General features: G+C 41.3%; 1 protein-coding gene across 5 annotated transcripts in view; it reads left to right on the forward strand.

Moving 5' to 3' along the window:
* The window catches only part of PCDH9 (protocadherin 9), a 1,118,779-nt gene that overhangs the window by 687,635 nt on the left and 407,580 nt on the right, over positions 1-23,564 (forward strand). For 3 of the 5 annotated variants that reach the window (XM_053310834.1, XM_053310836.1, XM_053310835.1), the window contains exon 4: positions 9,886-10,087. The exons of 1 other annotated variant lie outside the window; for it this stretch is intronic. In XM_053310834.1, coding sequence (XP_053166809.1) covers positions 9,886-10,087 — 202 coding nt within the window. The remainder of the gene's footprint in view (positions 1-9,885; positions 10,088-23,564) is intronic. One more of the 5 variants, XM_053310837.1, reaches the window with a different exon arrangement.

Below are 23,564 nucleotides of genomic sequence, written 5' to 3' on the forward strand. Positions count from 1 at the left end.
GTGTGTGTGTGTAATTCTGGATCTGTTTTATATGTCTTGGTTTGTTGTGAGAGAATTCCAAAACCAGAGCAGATTTAGGTCACAATCCAGCAAAGGGATTTTTAATCCCACTGTCAAAATTAAGCACATCTGTAATTCTCTCCCACTGAAATGAATCAGACTTTAGTCGTTCACATTTGCTCCCTTCACGCATTATGCAAAACTCCAATAAGGTCAATGAGCTAACACAGAGGTATAGACCCAAGTGTTATGTGCAATTATACTTAAGAACCTGTCACTGTAAAAGTGTCAATGTGTGTGCACTTATGTATGCCGGCCCCTAGATTTTTCTGAAAATAGAGGCTGCCTCAGTTCTCTGTGGCTCTCATTGACAGGAATGAACTAAAAGGGCTGCAGAATAAATGGAGCCTGACCCCAGATGCTGGGGCTACCAAGGACAGAGGACAGTTTTAGTCCCCACCACAACTCTTTCTCCCATCCCTATATGTCTGAGGGCATGTTGTTGTAATGGCTGAATGCCCTATTCAAGGATATTTGTCTGTGACAGTCCCTGGCTACTGGGAGCTCTGCATGAAGGATGGAGCTGAAATTTTTTTTAAAAAAAAGTTAAATTCAAAACCAATTACAGGGTTCCTCCCAAGATAAACATTTGAAAAATTTTCTAGGGAAGCCAAATGAATTTCTACAGGATACATGAAATTTGTCAAGGGGTTTCTGTGCATCCCCACAGAATCTGCCCCTTATGCTTGTGCTGTATTACAGACCATGGCAGGATACCAGTGAACTATGTGTGATTAGATGTCAGCTGTTTGGTTGCCAGTTGTGAAAGAGCTTTATTTATTCCTAAACAGAAAACATCAAGGTGTTGAGTTGCATTCTCAGTTTTCTTCTATTCTTAAAAGGGAGGTAGGTAAAAGGGTGCTGGTGTGTAGGAAATCAATTTCAGTCTTAACATCTACATGAAACCCAGGCGCAGAGCCAGCCAAGCGGTGGCCTGTGTCCAGCATGAGGGAGCGTGGCACGGGTCCCCCCTCCCACATCTGGGCCGCCAAGAGCCTCTCCCTCCAGCCACCGTGAGCCCGGGCGAACTCTTCGCCAGTTATTTCAGGCAGCTCCCTCCTCTGTGGAGGGAGAGAAAGGGGAAAACGTCCTATCAGGCAGCTGACGCTGCCTGAAATGATGAGGGGAGAGCTCGTTCGGTCTCTCTGCAGCCCAGGCCACGCCCCCTTTGCACGTGATAAGGGGGCGTGACCTGGGCTGCCGAGAGCCCGAAAAAGCTCTCAGCTCATCATTTCAGGCAGTGTCGGATGCCTGATAAAACTTTTCACCTTTCTCTCCCTCTAGAGAGGGAGAGGAAGGGAAAAACCTTCTATCGGGCAATCAGAGTTGCCTGAAATAATTGGCGAAGAGTTCTCCTAGACTCTCAGCAGCCCATGCGTGGGAGGGGGAAGTTCGCTCTGGGCTCCTATGGAGCCCAAGCCACGGGGCTCGGTGGCCTTTTCCCATTGGAGGCCTGGGTTCTTTGAACCCGTTGACCCAATGATGCCTCCGCCCCTGATGAAACCGCTGGGAGAGGTCATCCGGTGATTTGAGACTGAGTTGTCAGCAATATGCAGACGACACTCAGCTCTATCTCTCCTTGTCATCTGATCCTAGGGAGGCAGTGGATGCCCTCAATCAGGGGCTAGAGGCCGTGATGTGTTGGATGTGGTCTATCAAACTGAGACTGAATCTGGACAAGAAGGAGGTAATGTTGGTCAGTAGGAGAGCCAATTATAATGAGGAAATTCTGCTGGTTCTGGATTGGGTTGTACTCCCCTTGAAGGAGCAAGTATGCAGCTTGCGGATATTGGTAGACCTGGCTCTGCATTTGGAAACTCAAGTGGAGGCGGTGGCCAGGGGTGCCTTTGCACGGCTTCGGCTAGTGTGCCAGCTGCGTCCCTTTCTTGAGAAGGCAGATCTGGCCACAGTTACCAATGTCTTAGTCACATCATGGCTGGATTACTGTAACACACTCTATGTGGGGCTGCCCTTGACGAATATTTGGAAACTGCAGCTAGTGCAAAATGCGGCAGCTAGGATTTTATCTGGAGCTGCCCAGTGGGATTACAGCACACCCATTTTGAAAGAGCTGCACTGGCTGGCTACCAGTTTGTTTCCAGGTCCAAATCAAGGTGCTGGTTCTGATCTTTAAAGTCTTTAATGGATCGGGCCCTGGATACCTAAGGGACTGACTGCTTCCAAGGGTTGCTGCCCACTTGACAAGGTCATCTGAAGGGGCTCTGTTCTGGGTGCTGACAATGAGGGAGGCTCGGCTGTCATGCATGTGGGACAGGCCCTTCTCTGCTGCTGGTCCCAGACTCTGGAATGCTCTCCCGGTGGCTATTCACTCCTCAGTCTCCATCACAGTTTTTAGAAAGCATGTTAAATCTTGGCTTTTTACCCAGGCTTTTATATGATTGTCTCTACTGCTGCTTCTTTGTATTTTGTATAGTTATTTTATGCTTGTATTTTAAGTCTTTTTAGTCATATTTTTTTTATATATATTTTAGCTTAATATTCTAATTGTGTACTTTTATAGTCTTGTTTTAATCTTTGTGTGAACCTTCTTGGGATTGTTTTAATGAAAGGTGGTATATAAATTTAAAAATAAGTAAGTAAAAAGTAAATATCATGCCCAGCCCACTGCAACCCAATGCTAGTTTAACCTGTGCCTAAGACTGAAATTGATTTCCTAAGCACCAGACACCTTAATTCTTGTTTTAAAAGGCTAAAATGTGGAAATGATTAGCATTAGCTGACTCCTTAGTCAGATAAAGCAAGGAGCTAGATTATTTATTTGCTTGTTAGGGCAAAAATTATTTCACTTTGCAGTCAAGACAAGGAGTGCAGATAGCTACTGTGTTTTATTAAGGAGGAACAGGGATGCCTTCTAAATCTAAAATAATATTTTTCCCCATCCTGTTAAAGTATCACCTTTCCATTGGAAACTATGACACTTAATGTGCTAAGATAAATGATGATTCAATGAACAAAACTTCAATAAAGAAAAAAATGAATACTTTTAAGAGAGTAATAATGTCCTTTTTTGCTTAATAGCTTGATTTTGGATTGCACTTACTAAATTACAGTAATATTTTTAATTGGCTCTTCTATGAATGGCCATGGGAAGAATGGTGTCTTCTTCTTTTGGCTAGTGTTCACTGTGAGGTTAAGTGGGGCACTGTTTGCGAAAAGGCTGCCTGCAAGACTAAATAAATCAGGACACTTGCACAACTGGCACAGTGAGTGCAGGTTGTGGCTTGGAAGTTATCTTTGTGAGCATCCTGAAACTTCAGTTGGATGATGAAAGGGATCAGGGAGAGGGAGAGAGATTTGGTTAGCCCCTGTCAGTACCATATTGAATGTGTGAGCTGTGAAGAAGCAGAAGCTTTGAATCAGATGGTTCCAGGGCTCAGAGCAAGGATATGGTTGCTGAGAAACTGGGATGCATAGTGATGCATAATGAGGCAAAAACCTCCAACTTCACATATACACTGATGGGATCTGAGCTATTGGTGACTGACCAGGAGAGAGAGCTTGGGGTTGTGGTGGACAGCTCATTGAGAGTGTCGACTCAGTGCGCGGCAGATGTGAAAAAGTCTAATTCCATGGTAGGAGTCATTAGGAAGGGGATTGAAAATAAAAATGCTAATATTATAATGCTCTTATACAAATCTATGGTACGGTCACATCTGGAGTACTGCATATAGCTGTGGTCACTGTATCTTAAAAAGGATATTGTAGAACTGGAAAAGGTGCAGAAGAGGGCAACCAAGATGATCAGGGGCCTGGAGCACCTTCCTTATGATGTTAGGCTACAGCATCTGGGGCTCTTTAGAAAAGAGGCAACTAAGGGGAGACATGATTGAAGTATATAAACTTATGTATGGAGTTTAGAGGATGGACAGAGAAAATTTTCTCTCTCACACACACAACACTAGAACCAGGGGTCACCCCATGAAACTGAAGGTTGGAGAATTTAGGACAGATAAAAGGAAATGCTTTTTATTATGCACAGTGCATAATTAATCTATGGAATTATTTGCCATGGGATGTGGTGATGGCCACCAGGCTTGATGGCTTTAAAGGGGGCTTAGACAAATTCATGGAGGACAGATCTATCAATGGCTACAAGTCTGGTGGCTGTGGGCCACCTCCAGCCTCAGAGGCACGATGCCTCTCAATACCAGTTGAAGGGGAGCAACAGCAGGAGATAGGGCATGCACACACCACTTGCCTTTAGGCTCCCCAGAGGCATCTGTTGGGCCACGGCCCTACCTACCGTGCAATGATGAATGTTAGCATTTATGTCCTGGTCCACTCTGTGTGCTGTTCTGCTTCATATAATTTTGGATGCGGGGTGGACACAGTATATGCACTCAAGGCCCTTTATTGTGTGATGGTTGGACCTATTATCTGAAGTAGCCCACCAACTCAACCCAGGAGAAAATTGCCCATACTGGGGGGGGGGTTCCTATGCTGTTCCTCTAATATTTTATTAAGCAGGTTTTAGAGGTTTTTGAAGTACTATAGAAACACTAAAAACCTGTGAACAGAAGGCCATTTTGTATATTATGCAGCAGCAAACAAAGGTTTGCTACTGAGTGGACATTCAACAGGAATCTGCAGTTAATCATGCCTCCCTGACTAGCATCAGCGAGACATTATGAGGTCATGCACACAACCCAAAACGGTGTTCTGCCAGGGTTTGGGATCTGTATGTGCTCCCAATTTTTGGCAGTGTGGAAGCAAGTTAGGAGGAAAACCTACGTTGCTTTTCCTCTTTGTTCTTGTCCTTGATTGTGCTTCCACAAATCACTTCTACCCAGGTTTCCTTCTTTCCTTGTTTCCACACAACTGAAAACACAGCTCCTATACCCGGGTAAGGTAAAGTGTGCCGTTGAGTTGGTGTCGACTCTTGGCGACCACAGAACCCTGTAGTTGCACAGATTTTGATTGTATGAATGACATCACTATGTATATGTACATGTACATGCATATGTTTGTCATATTTACACCTTACATTTATAGACTTTTAACCTAAAAATGTAATGTGAGAAGTAGCTAAAACACAAGGACATGGATGCAACAATCAACAACACCTTTCTCATACTGTCTTAACCTACAGGTAGAATAAATTCTAACCTTTCTTCATATTAGTCTATACTAGGTATTCTGCTGTAACTGGATTGTGATTTGGTCTTGAACTTTTTCTGATTTTGGGAATAGTTAGGAAGACGATATATGAAGTATTTCAAAAAGATAGATATAGTAATAATAATATTGAAAAAGTTGAAGAAAATGAAGATGTAAAAATATTATGGGACTTCCGACTACAAACAGACAAACATCTCCCACACAATACACCAGATATAACTGTAGTCGAGAAGAAAGAAAAACAAGTCAAAATAATTGACATAGCAATACCAGGGGATAGCAGAATAGAAGAAAAAGAAATAGAAAAAATCACCAAATACAAAGATCAACAAATTGAAACTGAAAGGCTGTGGCAGAATAAGACCAAAATAATCCCAGTGGTAATTGGCGCCCTGGGTGCAGTTCCAAAAGACCTTGAAGAGCACCTCAGCACCATAGGGACCACAGAAATCACCATCAGCCAATTACAAAAAGCAGCTTTACTGGGAAAAGCCTATATTCTACGACGATATCTATAACAATTGACAATAAAATTCTGGCATCCCAGCTCCTTGGGAAGGACTCGATGTCTGGATAAAACAAACCAGTCAATAACACCTGTCTGACTATGTAAATTTAATAAACAACTTTGTTAGCCGCCCCTTAACAAATATTTTTCTGGGCAGTTCACAAAACAGTATTAAAACATGAAACAAAAACACAGAACACATTAAATCATAGCACACCAAAAGTGGGGAGGGGGGAGAAAATATAAAATACAATACAAAGTATTGTATTTTTTAAATCAATTAAAAATCAGATTGGAAAATCAAAATTTAAAAGGTGTGAGTGAACAAAAATGTCTACATAGATATAGATAATATTTCATGCAACTAGTGAAAGTGATGCAACCCTAGGAAAATGCCACATGTAAGATATAAGTAAAGGAGCAGCCTTTCATGAATATTCACAGTATTCAATAATAAAAACCAGTCTTTTCATACAGTCTAATATATTGTGACAAGCAGGGCGTAATGACTCCCTATCTGAACAATAAGGTTAGAAATATTTTTCAAAAAAGGATAGCACTTCCGATGTTTTTTTACCTGTTGTACCTATTTGGTTTTTAAATTATAGGGTTAGTTTTTTTAAAAATAATAATAATCCACTCTGTTTTCTCAGGGCTCTAAGTTAAATAAACTGACTTTTCTATAAGAATATGAAGTTTATAAGTGTTTGTCTTAATATTTCAAAAGACTTGAGAAAATTAATAATTTAGTACTTCAGTTTCTTTAGTTGTATTTATGCCCTTAGCAGTTAGTCCTGCTTCTGTTGGATTTTTATTTATTATTATTTTTTGGTCAGTTGAATTATTATTAGATTATTAATTTAGAGCTGAGTTCCAACCCCCCATTTCCCCCCACCCTGTTTGCTGGCAATGAAAATAGGGGCAGTCTTTTGGCAGATTTAGAGAGACAAGAAGCATGATTGGAATGTGGGGAGCAACATTTACTGGTGGCAGTGGCATGCCTTCTGGCAGCCATCAGCTGGGGTCCATCATCTTTTCACTGCAATTCCTTTTTCCAGCAGTGCTGCAACATTGTGAAGCTTCTTTCTGATAGGGGAAATTTGTGACCATCAATGGGAGGTGTCATTCAATGCCCCCTCCAGGAGCCTCTGCTGGAATGATGCTAAATGATGATGTAGCAATGCTGAAGGAATGGTAGTGGAAGCAAAATGGTGATCAACAGCTGCCAAAAAAGCTGTCACCATGAAAAAGTCAGTGAAATATGGTAAGGTAAGGGTCAGTTTCAGCCCACCTTTCACCTCCTGGCTCAGGAGTTGAATTTTGAGCCAAAGGTTTTCATCTGAGAACTTTTGTCTAAGTCCTAAGAAGTGTTTGTTATGGTTTGTTTCATTCTATGATCTTGGGGTGGGTAATTAAATAAAATAATGAATTAATCCAAGAATGGTTTAATTGCTTTCTTGCTTCTACTATGAACCAACTTTAAATTAACAACAACAACAACCCACTCTCCTGTGGGATAACCCACTCTGTCTGAAGATGTCAGACCTGGGTTATGGTGTGTCTGCAGAAGTAGGATATTGTGCTGTTGAGGGCCTGTCACACGTAGTGCCTCTCTGTAGATTCTTTCAGTCCTGAGTTGCTCCATATATGGAAAACATAAAGGGTTGTTTTTAATTACTTATATTGCATTATGTGAAGCATTTGGAAGTGTTCAAAGTACTTCACAATTATTATTTCAGTAATCCTCACTATTAGCCCTGTAAGACTGGCCAATATTATCATCTCCATATTGCGGATGGGATGTTGAGGCAGTGACTTGCCTAACATCACCTATAAAATTCATAGCTGACAGGAGATATAATCTGAGACGGTTTCCAGCTCACACTCTTGGCATGACACTACATTGATGGCTTGTTATTAACCTTATAGCTTCTCTAGCTATTCAGGCTAATTAAAAAAGCAACATTGGTGACTAAAAGGGATTGTTTGGTGATATATAAATATATAAGCTCTAAACATTTCATTTCATAAGCTCTGTGCAGATGTTACAATGATTACATGGGGCACATTGTGCATACTGCCATTGATCTCAACCACAGTGGCTCACATCCAGACTAATGCACATGGTGAATTATATTTTGCATGTACAATGGGAATGAGTAAAATTTGTTGATTCCCCTCTTCCCTTTGCCATTTGTGATGCTTCCTGAAAATATGTCCCTGTGGGTTTCAGGACCCTCAGAATATTTCCAGGAGGCAAAAAAAGGCTACAGAAGGAATGGGGGGATTAGTCAAAAATTGCCACTGCCCTGTTGCATAATGGAACCATGTTTATTTGCATGTCTGCACAGACCTTAAAAATGTAGAGTGCTATCATAGCAATTGGAAGCCTACGTCTACACAGGGCTCTATTGTAGTTCAACATGTAGACTCAAAACGGTGCTTTGATACACAGGAATTATGGACCTACTTAAAAAAAACCTTGGACAGTACATTTAAATGATTTGGTGAGCAAAATGTGATACAAGTCACTGTACACATATTCATTTTGGCACTATGTACAGAGAATCAGGGCTTGTGAATACTGGGCTGAAGCTTATGAGCTAGGATTGTATTCATTTGCTCTTACTTTGCTTCTTGTGATAAGTGAGTTAAATGTGATGTCTTGCTAATATGGCTATTAAAGGTGAATTTGTCTTTGAATCAGTATGAAATCCTTATTATTAAGGCCCACTGGGAGTTTCTTACTCTCTTTCTCTCAGTTTAACTGTCTTTCTGAAATACTAGAATATATTCCAAGTAGTGACACAATTTACTCTGCATATCCTTTAATTATTTTCGAGTATCTGGGAAAAGTCAAATTCTCCATTTATTTTTAAAATGTATGTAATAGTGATGCTACAATACAAGAATTAGACAGGCATTTTTGTTTAGTTTTTCAAGTACATCTCCACATAGTATTTGGGTATTTCATGAGCCCCAGCATACTGAAATTTGTAGTTTTCCAGCATTTTTTTGTCTAGCTACGTCCACTGCTAAATAGTTTTTGAAATATTGATTTTTAAAAAAAGATTAACTACAAGAGAATAGTTCCTGGAAGCACACTTTCATATTTTGCTATCCAAAATGCAAACCTTTTGTTCTGGCATGACTCAAATTACTAACCTTATCCCAATTCTGAAAACCAGGATGCACTAGCATGGTTGCAGAATCTCTTGTTCAAAGCACAACACATATGCTAGTAAGGCCTGGGCTAGATGTTACATTCCTGTGGCTCATTTCCTGTCTTCCTCAGCTGTATCTCTTAGTCAGACATGTTGTGGGAGTTTGTCCATCACACCACAATTTTCCCTACCTCCACCAATGATTCAGTTATGTGCAGTGAAAGTAGGAAACTCACTACATAATGGGCCTGATGCACGGGACAATTGTTACTATACTGTCAAGGGCGGTTCAAAACATTTTGCTGCCTGAGGCAAATAATCATATGAAGCCTCCCCACACTTGCATCTGAGTGCTCAACATTCTCAACCCATATTGCCAAGACAGTGGTGACAGATGGGCATTCCGACTATGCAACGAAATTGGACAGTGGTGTCAGTGTTCCTACATCAACTTGGGAGGAGAAGAAGAGGTGCACCTCAGCAGGGCGAGGAGGGGGAGTGGGTGGCAGGGTGGCGCCCACAGTGGCAGAAGCCTGGCACTTGCTGCACTGGAACCAGAGGTGACCGTCTCATCTTGACTCATGGAAAGGCCACCTTTGTGTATAATACAGCTGGAGAAAGTGGAAATGTTGCCACAGGGACACCAGTTCCCATAGTGTATGTACATTTAACAGCGACAGGTACAATGGCAAGTATAGTAGTATTACGTTCAAATTCTGTACACACTAACAATCCTGTGTGCAAAGGGAGAAAGCTGTGCCTGTTCAGTAGGAAATGTGCCTCTTCAACAGGTATTAACTGGTATCATTTACTAAACATTTTAAATAGATACAGCTGGAGAGTTTATGAAGTGTCCCTTGAGGGCCTGTTTGCCTTCTTTCCTAGAGTGCGACAAAAAGGTGTGTGGGGTGAGGGAAATACCTCAGAAGTATAAAAATAAACGATATTTTCAAAGAGAGTGGAAATAGCTAAAAGAAGAGCACTAATCAGCGTGTCCTGTGCTCTTCTTTGTAGTCCCAGCGCCGTGTTACGTTTCACCTCCCAGATGGCTCCCAGGAAAGCTGCAGTGACAGTGGTCTAGGAGATCATGAGCCTGTGGGTAGTGGAACCCTGATCTCACACCCTCTCCCTCTGGTTCAGCCGCAGGACGAATTCTACGACCAGGCCTCACCGGACAAGAGGACCGAAGCTGATGGCAACTCTGATCCCAACTCTGGTGAGTTGCGTTTTCAAGCCCTTCCCATCCCCTGCCAAGAGTGCTTTTCCTCTTTAGAAACATAGATAGACCTCTCAGGTTTGTGTGTGCAAACACACCCACATAGCTGTCAGCATATGAAGTGGTATGAAATATTGGGTGTAACAATGACGGCGGGTGTTTATTAGTTAGCATGATGGCAAAACAAGCAAACGTACAGGCAAGGCAGAAGAAAAGATTATTCCTTTGTCTGTAGTATAATGCAATGTATTAACTTGGTATTCAGTGATAATTATTTTATGCAGTGTGGTTATTAAGGCTGCTTTCACACATGATGGAAAGAACTCACTTTCCCCTTAAGACTGCTTTTTCAGCTTGGCTCATGTGCTACATAATATGGAAAACAAACTTTTTAAAAAATGCAAATAGTTCCCTTCAATAGGATCCAAAGTTCTGCTTCTGTATCGGAGGTATAGAAAATTTAAGTAACTAAAGGACAGAGGGGTATTACAACATTAGCCTTGTTGATCTAAATCTGCATATGTCATAGAAAGAACACGATCTGCAAAAGTGATTCTGGGCTGGGTGTGCCAGTGTTCCTTGCTGCTCCTCCAGCTTCCCTTCTTTTTGCACTAGAGGCTACTTAAAGATTCCTCAGGTTTCAGAAGTGGTTCATTGGGTGGGGCTGTGGTTGTAAGTTGATCCCACTGCTATACCTGTGGAAGGGCCTCTAATGTTACTATGGATCTCAGCCTTGGAAATTTGGCTCTTGAATTGCTCTGCTCTGCTGAACATAGGTGTTCTGTTCTTGTGAACAGGTGTGGTCTTTGATCCAGGAAACACATCATCTGGGTGGTCCTTCTAGGTGCATGGAGTTTGAGTCTAGCTAGTAAATCAAATAAGTACATTCGTGCAAAGGGAAAGGTCATTCTTTGTCTATCTCCCCCCTTCCCTCCTCAGCCCCCTATGCCCTCTCCAGATATGTTCCTGAGGGTCCTCAGAAGCAGATTTTCAGGGAGTGCTGGGGTAGTAGAAGGGGGGGATGGGGTACAACCACCTCTTCACCCTTGCGTGAGTGTAACTACTTTCCATTTGCAGAAGTCCAAACAATGAAAACAATGGACCCAACAATGAAAACACATAAAATGAAAGTATCCTAGGGCTGCAATCGGTAACACAGTATGAAGGGGTTGATGTCTGATAACCTTATTATTGTGCTGCCTGTCTTCCAAAGATGAACACTCCAAAGTTCTAAATATTATTATGTATTCAGTGAATATGCAAGACAATAACTCCTGCCATAGCCTTCAGGTGTAAGCCCAACTGGGTGCATTTTATACTGGCTATAGTATGATCTTTGATCCAGCTGGTATATGGCATACAAAAAGGGAGAAGCTGGCTATTGTTGTTAGGAAATGGAAGGTCCCCCCCCCCCCAACAAAACAAAACAAAACAAGCTTACAAAGGAGAAGACCACTGGTTTTGTGTAAGATGAGGTGAGGTCCATTTCAGGTTTCACATGCATAGAGTATAGTTCACATACATAGCCAGCCAATGGTGCTATTTCTATATTAGAAGAGAGGGCATACACATGCTTTTATCTGCACTTAGTGTAACTTGTGATGGAGATGATCTATCTGGAGGACTGACAATAGGCTTGGTTTACTCTTCTCAAAAAAGAGCAAATTTGATTATTAAACAAGTGTGAGTATTTTGCTACCCATCTCCATGCTCATGATTCCCATCAGTAGAGTTTACATTCTGTTGGTGCATTGAGAAATTTGGCAAGGGAGTGCTTATCCCTCTGGCTAACGTCTAGACTAGTTCTGAAGAATATCAGAATAATATCCATTGAAACTGAACTAATAATCTCCCCATGATAGTAGCCCCATTTGAATGTATGCACGCAAGGAATAAAGCAAATGGACACCCAAGTTGACGTTTGGGCTGTTTACATGACCGAATGCATGCATGATTGGTCAGGCGGATGGACACAGGGAAAGGCAAGGTTCAAGCTACCTTCCCCCGGACAACTGCTCACAGCCCTGAAGGCACATAAGCTGTGTGCCCACATGACCAGGGTTGCTGGGAGCAGTGCAGATGAATCTCCGGTCCCAGCAGCATGGGTAAACAGAGGTCAGGATTAGTTGTCCCGGTCTCCGGAGATCCTGTCTCTGTTTGTAGCCAGGCTGGAAGCAGCCCGGCTTGCACACAAGCATGTCATCTGAAATAAGGGAGCACTTGCTCCCTTAACCTTGTCTAGCAGCCAGGCTAGAGAGCTGAGCTCAGTGGTGCTGGCCCGCCAGGATTGGGCCTGATTCTGGCGGTTCCCTCGTGCAGCCTAATGCAGGCTGGGTGTCCCTAGCCTGGGTTAGGCTGGGCATGAGAACATCCTAGTTGTCATTTCTTTAAGCAACTTACATGGAAGTAAGCTGTTCTTTCCTATTCAGTACAATTAGAGGTGAACAAGAGTTAAGTAACTAAAGACAAACCTTACAGTCATCTTTTCTGTGAATAGTATATTCCTGGCCTTGATTGCGCCGAGTTTAAAACTATAAGAAATCCAGCAAAGTATTAAAAGCAAGCAATGGTCTCCATTTACTGTACTTATTTTGTGGAGGTACTAAATGTGAGTGCTCCTGCATTAAAGAAAAGATACCAAATGTGCCATGTAAAATGAATCAGAATATGTAATATTAATCAGAAATGATGGATTTTTTTTTGCTAATATGGACTGCACTTAGAGCTTAATCAGAATAGACAGATGCTTTTGAATTGCATCTAGCTTAGGGAATGGGTGCTTCCCATATTTCAAGTTCTTTACTTTAGTACAAAACTTGACTGCACTCAGAAATGTAAGATGGAGTACAAGAAAGGAAATGGGAATCGGAATGTGTGGATTTTGGGACATTTTTCGATTCTGTGGACTCTGAAGATTGTGCTGACCCCACTGTTCTCCCAGTCTGCCCTGCATGCACACTATGTGGAGATTAGTGTGGCACCTGCTTGCATGAATTGCAGGATGTACTGAATCGAGACTCTCAAGGTCTCAGAGTGCAGTGGTGGCTCAAGATCTTTCTGTAAATAAGGCGGGATGCTAAATGTTGCCTTCCTTGCACACACCCTCCTCTCCCTCTCTCTTTTCTTTTTGAGATTGTGGGTGGGGCAGGGGAGCCTCATTTTGATTCACCGACACTCCTGCCTGAGGCAGCCACCTCACCTCACCTCATGGAAGGGCTGCCCCATCTGTGTAAACCCTTGTGCCTTTGAACCCTTAGTTTAAGCCAGGGCTGCTCAACTTCAGTGTTCCTGCAGATGTTGGCCTACAACTCCCATAATCCCTGACTATTGGCCACTGTGGCTGGGGATTATGGGAGTTGTAGTCTAAAAACAGCTGGAAGGCCAAAGTTGAACAGCTTTGGTGTAAGCAAATGTGCTCATTCTGGTGCCAATGCCAGCACATAAAAAGTGGAAGACAGTGAGTTGAAACAAAATCTGAAATTGGGCTTAATTATAGAATGTCGGATATCCATTTCTATGTCCATTTCAAATCATTGCATAAACTGAGAGCAATATATTGTTGAGGTATACCTGGCTAAAAAACAGTAAGACTATTTTTATGGATATGTAAGAGGAAGCTGATTTGTTTAAAAATGACTGACATGCTGCTTGGTCCATACGAATTACTGAAATGGCTACAGCTGCCCTTGACTCTCAATAATGTTTCTCCATGTTGTTTTTGCCCACACAACTGTGTTCATAAATTCAGCTTCTTTGCATGTTATCTGGTCCTTGCAACGGTCTTCCAACGATGTATCTTAAAAAAAATTTCCATGTGGAATTGCCAGTTAATTTTGAAAGACAAGATATGCTATACTGTTATATTCCCCTCCCTCCCTTTTTTTTGCCTGCCTGTATTGTTGCATTTTAAATTGTAGGATCGTAATATTTTGCTTATGGGATCCTTGCTTCTTACTAGGTGGGCATTAACCTATGAAAATGTATGTCTTTAAGATGCCAGAATGTTGCTGGGTTTTTTTGTTGTAGCAGGGTAAACTGTAAGCAGGGTAAACTGCTGAAATAGGGTATTGAAGATGCTTATTATGCTGAAAAGTAGAAAATGCCAGAAAATTTTGTAAAGTTTGGGTTCAGAGAAGTATTTGGAAAATTTGAAAATACTCCATGTTAAGTGATCAGGAAGCACTTCAAGGCCAGAAAATTCTTTGTCATTTGAAGTTTGCTGAATCTTGCTCTCGGGGCTTAGGAAGGTTGGCCTGAGAGATGGAGAGAAAGGAGGCATCCAACCATGAAGGATCAATTTGCCAACTGGGAAAGGGGGAGACAACACAATGTGTGCATGCCCAGATGCCAGCCACACCTCCTGCATCAGTGTGGTTCTGATCTTTACACAGAAGGTGTGGCCGGCATCAGAACATGGAGGTGCCACCTGCTCTCTCTCAGCCAGCCAGTAGTTCATTCCTCATCTGAGCTGAGGGGAGTTGTAGGTAGACCCCAGAACCTGGCAGCCCAGGGACATCTCCCCACCCCCCGTCCATTATCTGCCTAAAACATCATCCATGCCAACCTCCCATCCTTCAAAAAATAAACTCTCTCTTCTCATTATTTACTAGAAGGTACAATATACACATGGCTTTGTGGGTGCTAGGAGTCGACACCGACTCGAGGGCACAATTTTACCTTGACTTTTGCAATATGCAGGATGTAGGCTTTAATTTTTTTCTTCCTTCCTCCCCTTCATTTCTCAGAGCTTCAGCATTAAAGGGAAAGGTGCAGTGGTTCTTGAGACTTGTACGTGGTCTACCCAATGACAGCGGCCTTTAGTAGGCTACAAGCCCCAATAGCCATCGTGCCATTCTCTTTTTTTGCTGATGCACTGGGAGATGAAGGGGAGGACAGAACTTTCTCTTTCAAACAACAACATATTCCCCGTGTGTTGCATTGCCACTTTTTCCTGGGCAATGTCTCAGGGAGGGGAGAACAGAATGAAAGGACACAACAGGAGGGCCCTTTGCCACTCTTATCCACTGCCCCAGCTGCTCCTGCTTGCCACTACTGGGAACTGGCATTTTCTAAGCCTTAAATTACCTCAAAAAATTATCTGATTTTTCTTTATTTTTGGAGATTTATTTTTTTAAGATAACCTGGGGTGACCACTCTACTCTACTCTAAAGTGCCAGCTAGACCAATGTGTGGTGGTGGTGATTACAGCAACAATTATTATCCACATATATATTGAATTTGCCCTTCTGCATGTATTACAATATTTTGATGTTTTGAACTGAGAAACTTTCGTTGGTAAATGTAACCAAATGTCATCTTTCTGTTTGTTCTTCTTTTGAATGTTCATCTTTTTAGAAGATTTGTTTATTATAGACCATTCCTATTCACTTTCTGCCTCAGAAACAAGCGCTCTGCACATTTTGTGTGGCAAAACCTTCAGAGGGGCGTGTGTGTAAAAAATGATATGAACAGAATGTTTTCGTTTCAGAAGCAAAGAATAGCAGGATTCTTTTAAAAACCCCACAACCAATTCTTGTAATGCTGTAGCTTTGCAAACATTAAATGTGCAGCCAAATTAGCTCTGCTGTCTGCCTTTTAAATGCCAGTTCTGATGCAACCTCACTTTCATGCATTGTGTTTGTGGTGTTCTTCTTGATTTAAGTGTTTCGCCTGAGAACAATGGAGAGAACAATTTGGGCAGTTTGTTTCCAGGTTCACAAGAAAAATGGGTTTTACTGTTGTCCTAGCCATCACACTCCCCGATAGCAGTATTTTGCAGCTGAAATCAAGTTTAGTATTCAGGTTTCGGAAACCAACTGTGTTCTAGAATGAGTTAAATGTTCTCCAAGCTTAATGAACCAGCACACTAGAGATGCATTGTTATATTTTCCAAGTGTTGCCAGCCTACAAAGAGACAAGAGAGTTATACAATTACCTAGCCTAATGAAAAGGCATGCACAGCGAGAGAAAATCCATCCAGCTAATCTTAAAGCCAGCAATCATTCATGCTGAGAGAGAGTGAGAGAGAGATTTCAACATTATCCACACTCTGCTATCCTGTTTATTAAACTACAGTTTATATTTACCTTTGTTTCTAGAGTAATTACATATGATTCAACTCCTGTGTTATCCATGGCTAATGATGTGGCTTCTACTTTAATACATTATATTTAATCCTGATGTTGTTGATGTGCATGTAATCATGATGGGAGCATAGAAACTTAGGAAGCTACTATATACTGAGTCAGACCATTGGTCCATCTAGCTCAATATTGTCTGCACAGACTGGGAAAGGCTTCTCCAAGGTTGCAGGGCAGGATTCTCTCTCAGCCCTATCTTAGACATGCAGGGAGGGAACTTGGATGCCCACCCTTCTACAGACACTGACATCACCTGTGAGATCAGAATTTGCTACAAATGTCTATCTTCATGATGCCCTAATTTCTGTGATCTCCTTCTCCCATTTTGTTCAGGAAGCAAAGATTACATGAGTCAAGCAGTCACTCATATGGGATTCTACGTAGTAACATCTGTAACATTTAGTATGTAGTAGAAGACAGTGGCTTGTTTCACACATGGGGACTGTATGCATTTGGCCATTATTATCAATTTGAACAGGTTTCTGCCTTCCAACTCTTCACTTGAAGAAGGTCTTATCACACGTTCTTTTACAGAGAACAAAAGCCTGCCTACACATTAAGGGGGAAGTGAATTTATTAGAAACCTTTCATTCTCCAGCTTTATTTGCACATTATGTTCAACACATGTACAATCTGTGTACAATATATACATAGAAATATGTGCATACTTATTCTTATTCATACATTGTGTTCAGTGCATCTATCATAACATAGGCGAGTTCTGAAATGTGGTATAGTTGTAGGACAGATTTTGAAGTGGATCTGTCAATCTGTTGATTTTCAATGATTTTTCAAATTAAAAAAAAAAATTCAAAAAAAGCCAAAGTCCTATAAGTAGCTTGTTTTATGGCAGAAAATTACAAAAAACCTCTGTGTATTTCCACCCCACCCCACAATACACTCTGGTCCAGACCTGTGGGTTTGTGGTGAAATGTATATATATAGAAAGAGGATGATTATTTCGGAGGGGGGAGGTCCTGCAAGCTCTTTAGATCCAGGGTCCAAAATTACTTAGTTGCACCTTTATATGCTTCATATCCATTCTCTGTATTTGAGGGGGCCTGTATCCATATTCACATTAAATTAACACATATACTATCATTCACATTAAAAAAAAAATACATGTATACAGCCACCAGTGTTCCTGCTAATTTTTTTCATTTGTGTGCAGAATGAGTTTTGTTCTGGATGGCAGTATCAAGACAGTTTGTGCACACGTGTATTCAGAATGAGACATTCCTGATTCAACCTGATCTAAAATTGACTGAGCAGACTTCAAAAAACTTGTGAGTGCGGACACACATGCCTGCCTTTGAGGGAACAGTGACAGCCACTTAAAGCATTGGCTCACCTCTCCTTGCCATCTCAAGAGAAAGGCTTAGACGAATCAAAGGAACAGGGATAACTCCTTTTTTGAGTGAAAGTCACATCATTGTGTTGTTGCTGCTTGCTTTTTGATCAGGGAAAAGGCAACTTACTTAATTGTCAGTTCTTAAATGTTCCATGTTCCTTCCCGATGAATACAAGAAGATGTAAACAAACAAAACTCCTTACTGAGTTTGGAGTTTGTCTTGTCGTAAGGCACGTCCATGTTTGTTTATGGATTGGACACATTTGTTCATAGGAATTGCTGTTCTCTTCTCACCCAATCACACAGCTGATGGAAATAACTGCAGACCACTGCGGTTACAGTGGTAAAAAAACCCTGGCTGTGCAGTTTTTAAAAACACTGGCTGTGCAGTGGTAAAAAGAAAACGAAAAAAGGCTGCAGTTGTCCACGTGCAAACCTTTCATTTATGCTGGAGTTGTTCATGCAGATGTGTACCTAAAAATCATGTGCCAGGACTGTACCACTTTAGACCACAGGAGAGATGCATTGCTTGTCCACACACACACACAAATCCCTACTCATAGAAATCTAGTGTGGCAGGAAAAGGTTTGGCTAGAGCTCTTCTTGCTAACATCCAGTTGTATATGTTTGGGGATTATTTTTTATGGAAGATCATTCAGTTATGTGACCCCACCCCCCCCACACACATACACTTTCTCCAAAAAAAAAAAAAAAAAAAAAGCCTCGTTTGAACACGGACCTCCTGCCTCTTAGTTCACAGTCTTAGCAACCTTGCAAATCAGCATTGCTTCTGTGTGGCAACTGACACGAGGACATGTTTGACGTACACATGGAGCTGCTTTTTGTGCTATGTTAGTTTTAAGAAGGTTACAGAAAGACACACTTTGTGCACAGACTTTTTTGTGGTATTAATAACAGCACTCCTACCAGGAGCTGTTTTCAGTATTATAAGAGCACATGACCAGTGGATTTAACGAGATGCATTTTTATTGAAGTCCATGTTTTTCACTTAGCTGAGTTGCAGATCAGATTTCAGAAATATTATTTTTGCTTGTAGTGGTATTGATAAAAATATTTACATATTGCTTTTCAACAAAAAAGGTCTCAATGCCCCCCCACTTGCTTATATAGCAAAAAGGTGGCGAAGAAGAGGAGGAAGAAGAATAAATTTTAAAATGGCTCCCAATCTAAGTAACAGACACTTAAAAATTTAGCACATACATTTGCTGTTAAACAAAGGGAAGAATGTTTGGAAAGGTTTGACAAATGTCACATATTACCTTTCACTATCCCAAATTTGCTAGTGCAAAATTGCATTAAATATCAACTATCTTAGTAGATATGACCAACATCCTGTGATTCATTGCTTAACATCAACATGATTTTATTGCATCTGTTTTACAATCTGTGGCTTCATATTGAGTTTGAGCTAACATGCAGAAGACAGAATTATTCTGATTTGCTGCCAAATGATATTATATAGATATATGCACAATTTATTTTGATTAGGGGCATTCCTTATGCATTGGAATAATAAGAGACCCTGCCAGTTAGTGTTGTTATTTTGTTTGCATAATTCAGATTTTTTTTTGTTGGGGGGGGGAGGTTGTCTATATTTTTAAATACAGAAATCCATCATTTTTCTGGGTAACAACAACAATAATAAACATATTACTGAATCCATATGTGTGCGTGCAATGCTCTCATATTCCATTTTAAATTAAATAGTTTTAATGTAGTATGAAAGACAATGAGCTAGTCCATATGAACTTCTCCCTGAGCAGAGGTTATGCATTGTAGAGTAGCAAGATTACACCTGACCACTCTGCTCATTGGATTTAGTTGCCCAGTCTCCAGCCCACCAGATGAATACTCATGGATGTAATACTGTATTTGAATAGGGCCTACGCATGTGCAATCCAAAGTGTGTAGGTCTGAATCATTTGGTTGTTTCCTGGATTGTGTTGGAATATTGATCAGGTGTATTCATCAAAAGAGCAAGAGTTTTATGCACAGAGGCCTTATTGCAAACATTATGCTTACCTGTGGACATCTGTTCCCTTCCATGCATAACCTTTATTCATCTGAACCGACCCCGCTATCAGTGCTTATGCAAGTAATATTTCATTAGTTTGCAATTTACCTGAGTAGATAATAACCAGATCAGCTCTGTGTGTGCGTTTGTGTGTGTATGTGTGCATGTGCACATATGATTAATATTTATATACCGCTTTTCAAAAAACGTTCCCAAAGTGGTTTACCATAGATATAAATAAATAAATTTAATTTAAATGGCTCCCTGTTCCCAAAGGGCTCACAATCTAAAAAAGAAACATAAGATAGACACCAGCAACAGCCACTGGAGGGATGCTGTGCTGGGGAATGGATAGGGCCAGTTGCTCTCCCCCTGCTCAATAAAGAGAATCACCACTTTGAAAGGGTTCCTCTTTGCTCAGTGAGCAGGGGACACATGTAGGTGTGTAAAATCTTAACATAAGGTTGTCCTTTGGTAGTTTTGCAAATACATTATTTTGCTTTCTATCTTCTGTAAAGTAAAAAAGTAGGTCTCTACTAAGACTTAAGGACTATTTAAGCAGCCTGTGTGCAGGATTGTATCCAAAGTCTGTTGTTTCCCCTTCTGCGTATGGGCAGCTGTCTGACAATGATGTTAAGTTGCGAACCTCCTTTTGGTTACACGTAATTCACCTACAATACCGTAGACTGGTATGTAGGAAACATTTCTCTCCTAGTGTAGAGCTGGGAAAATGTGAACATTCATGAGCCTGCTTGATGAAATTACATTTTGATAGCTGCGAGCGGCAGATGTGATTCATTCTTCTTCAAAGAGATAAAGAGGAATAGCATATATTTAAAGGAGTGCAAGAACTGCTTTAGGGAGAGAGAGCTTCCTATCTATTGCAGATGAATGTAAGAACTAGTAAGGGGGCAGAGGTGCTCTTACCCCTGGACTTTGGGGCCAAAGTCCAGGGCCTCCACAGCCCCTGGGTCCCCCCCCCCCTCCTCTTTAGTTTGTCCTGGGTGGTGTGGTTGCCCGGCCAAGCATGATGTTGCTTAATTTGCAGGGGCAGGGGCTCCAAAGGCCCTTAGATCCAGGCTCCAAAATTACCTAGGTGCACCTCTGTAAGGGGGTGGAAGGTAGTGTTTTCTCTTTTTAAAAAAATCATCTCTGTGTGGAATGAGTTTTGTTCTGGGCGGCAGTATCAAGTGTGTGTGGGCACGTGCATTCAGAATGGGGCCTTCCTGATTCAACCTAAGCAGGATCTAGAATTAACTGAGCAGAGATCATAAAACTTGTGAGCAAACGCATGTGTGCACACCTTAGAGGGAACACTGTTGAGAGAGATTATATTTATGTCAATTGTTTTTTGTATATGACGCTAAGTAAATGTTTATCTGGTTTCCATGGCAGATTAATAAGTAACGTAAATGTATGCATAGTGGAGGAACACAGTAATGACCCTCATTCCAAAGATCAGTTGGGTGAGAAGCCCAGTTGCATTGTGAAGGTCATCTCTGGACATAACGTTAAGAAAATAGTTTTATAATTCCGTAGGGTCTTAAAAAAAAGATTTTAAATGATTCTCTATTCTTGGAAGTGGTGCTAACGGTCTGACTAAAATAGCCATTTCCAGGCTGCATTTCCCCCCTCAGTACATTAAAAATTATTCACATAAGTGTGGCTGATAAATACCCTGCATTTTAATAAACCTAATGCTATAGTGGTTTAGTGAAATGATGTCAGGGGAGTTAAATCATAATACAATTTCCAGTAATAAGCAGGAATATCTCTGTGGCAGTGGTTTAATTATGATTAAAGTTCAAGAATGTCTTGTATTACACTTGGTCATATGACATAGTCCCAGTGGGAAGAAGCTAATCCTTCCATGCAGAGAACCTTGGTTTGCATTGTTACTACTGCTAGCCCCTGCGAATGATGATGCTTTAACCTGCCTGACAATCCCACAGTATGATCCTTCTTTCATTTACTGTTCAGGAGATTCATGTATGACTCAAAGGAAAACCCGAAGCACCAGCATTTTCTCCAAGGTTTAAAGTGGAACTTCTGATTTTCACCTGCAGTAAATCCTGAGTCCAAGGAGCCTGAGCTGTAGCCTCAAGACTTCACATTAAAAATGGGACATGCCTAAGTGTATGTTCACCACGAAAGGTGAACATAGGCATGTTACCAGTGCATGATTCAGTGCTGTGCTACTCTAGTAATATCTGTAGAGAGGAACCATATGGTTGAGACAGATTTTAGAAATGTCTCAGCTGTCCTTTAGATTAGTATCCCAGAATAGCATGCAGCAATAATAATAATAAATAACTTAAAAATACAATAGAGCACAGCAGAGCCTAAAACCATATTAAAACAGATTAAAAACAATAGCAGCTAACTAAAAGACTGGGTGAAACAACCCATCTTCACCTGTCACTGAAAATACATGATGGTTGGTGGCAGGTGAAACCCTTTGGGGGGGAATGACAGAGTCAAGGGAACATGACTGAAAAGGCTGTTTCACCAGTCACCGCTGTTTGAGTTTCAGGTAGAGGGTCGCGTTGGATAGGGCTTCTGTAGCAGATCTTAGCTCATGTGGATTAGGTGCTCAGGTCTCAAACCATTTAGCACCAGCACTTTGAATTCGGCCCAGAAATGGACTGGCAGCCGGCGAAGCTGTTGTAAAGCTGGAGAGATATGGTCAAAATAACTGGCCTCAGTTAGCAATCGAACCACAACATTCTGTGCTAATTGAAATTTCTGAGAAATCTTCAAACGGAGTCCCACCTAAAGTGCATTAGAGTAATCTAATCTCAAAGCTACCAACTCATGAATTATAGTGGTCCTGGAAGTACAAGGCACTTGGGCCTCTAGTAACAAATTTTATTTACTTTATTTATTTATTTGACATATTTTTATACCATCTGGAACTTGCGTCTCTGGGTGGTTAACAATAATAACAAAAAACAAATGAAAGAAAAACAAATGAAAGAAAAACATTACAACAATTTAATTTTAAAAAAACCATGTTGAAGCTATTAAAGTGGTATTCAGTTAAAATTTGGGTGAACAGATGCATTTTTAAGGACTCTTAAGAGGTTGTCAGAGATGGAGAGGCTATTATTTCATCAGGGAGCACATTCCAAAACTTTAGGGACGCAGCAGAGAAGGAGAGCTGGTCATGTGGTAGCAAGCATGACTTGTCCCCATAGCTAAGCAGGGTCTGCCCTGGTTGCATCTGAATGGGAGACTTGATGTGTAAGCACTGTAATATATTCCCCTCAGGGGATGAAGCCGCTCTGGGAAGAGCAAAAGGTTTCAAGTTCCCTCCCTGGCTTCTCCAAGATAGGGCTGAGAAAGATTCCTGCCTGCAACCTTGGAGAAGCCGCTGCCAGTCTGTGAAGACAATACTGAGCTAGATAGACCAATGGTCTGACTCAGTATATGGCAGTTTCCTATGTTCCTAAGGCCAGTCCCTGAGTCGCCACTAGAAGAGCTGGTGGACAGCTGAGACATTTCTAAAATCTGTCTCAACCATATGGTTCCTCTCTATAAATATTTCTAGGGTAGCACAGCACTGAATCATGCACTGGTCACATGCCTATGTTTACCTTTCATGATGAACATACACTTTGGCTGATGATCTCAATGGGCGGTGGGGTTCATGAAGAAGATGAAGTTCTCTTAAACACCCAGGGCCCAAGCCATTTAGGGCTTTATAAGTTATAACCATCACCTTGTATTTTGCTTGGAAACTTATCGGCAGCCAGTTTAGCTCTTTCAATATGGAAGTAATATGGTCTCTCCAAGATGACCCGGAGACCAACCTGACCACTGCATTCTGGATCAACTGTAGTTTCCAGAGTACGTACAAAGGAAGCCCCACATAGAGCTCATTGCAGTAGTCCAGTCTGGAGGTTACCAGCATATGTAGCACGCAAAAAATGGATGCACTTGGCATATCAG

The sequence above is a fragment of the Hemicordylus capensis genome, chromosome 3 (genome assembly GCF_027244095.1).
Source record: "Hemicordylus capensis ecotype Gifberg chromosome 3, rHemCap1.1.pri, whole genome shotgun sequence".
In the NCBI taxonomy this organism is placed as follows: Eukaryota; Metazoa; Chordata; class Lepidosauria; order Squamata; family Cordylidae; genus Hemicordylus; species Hemicordylus capensis.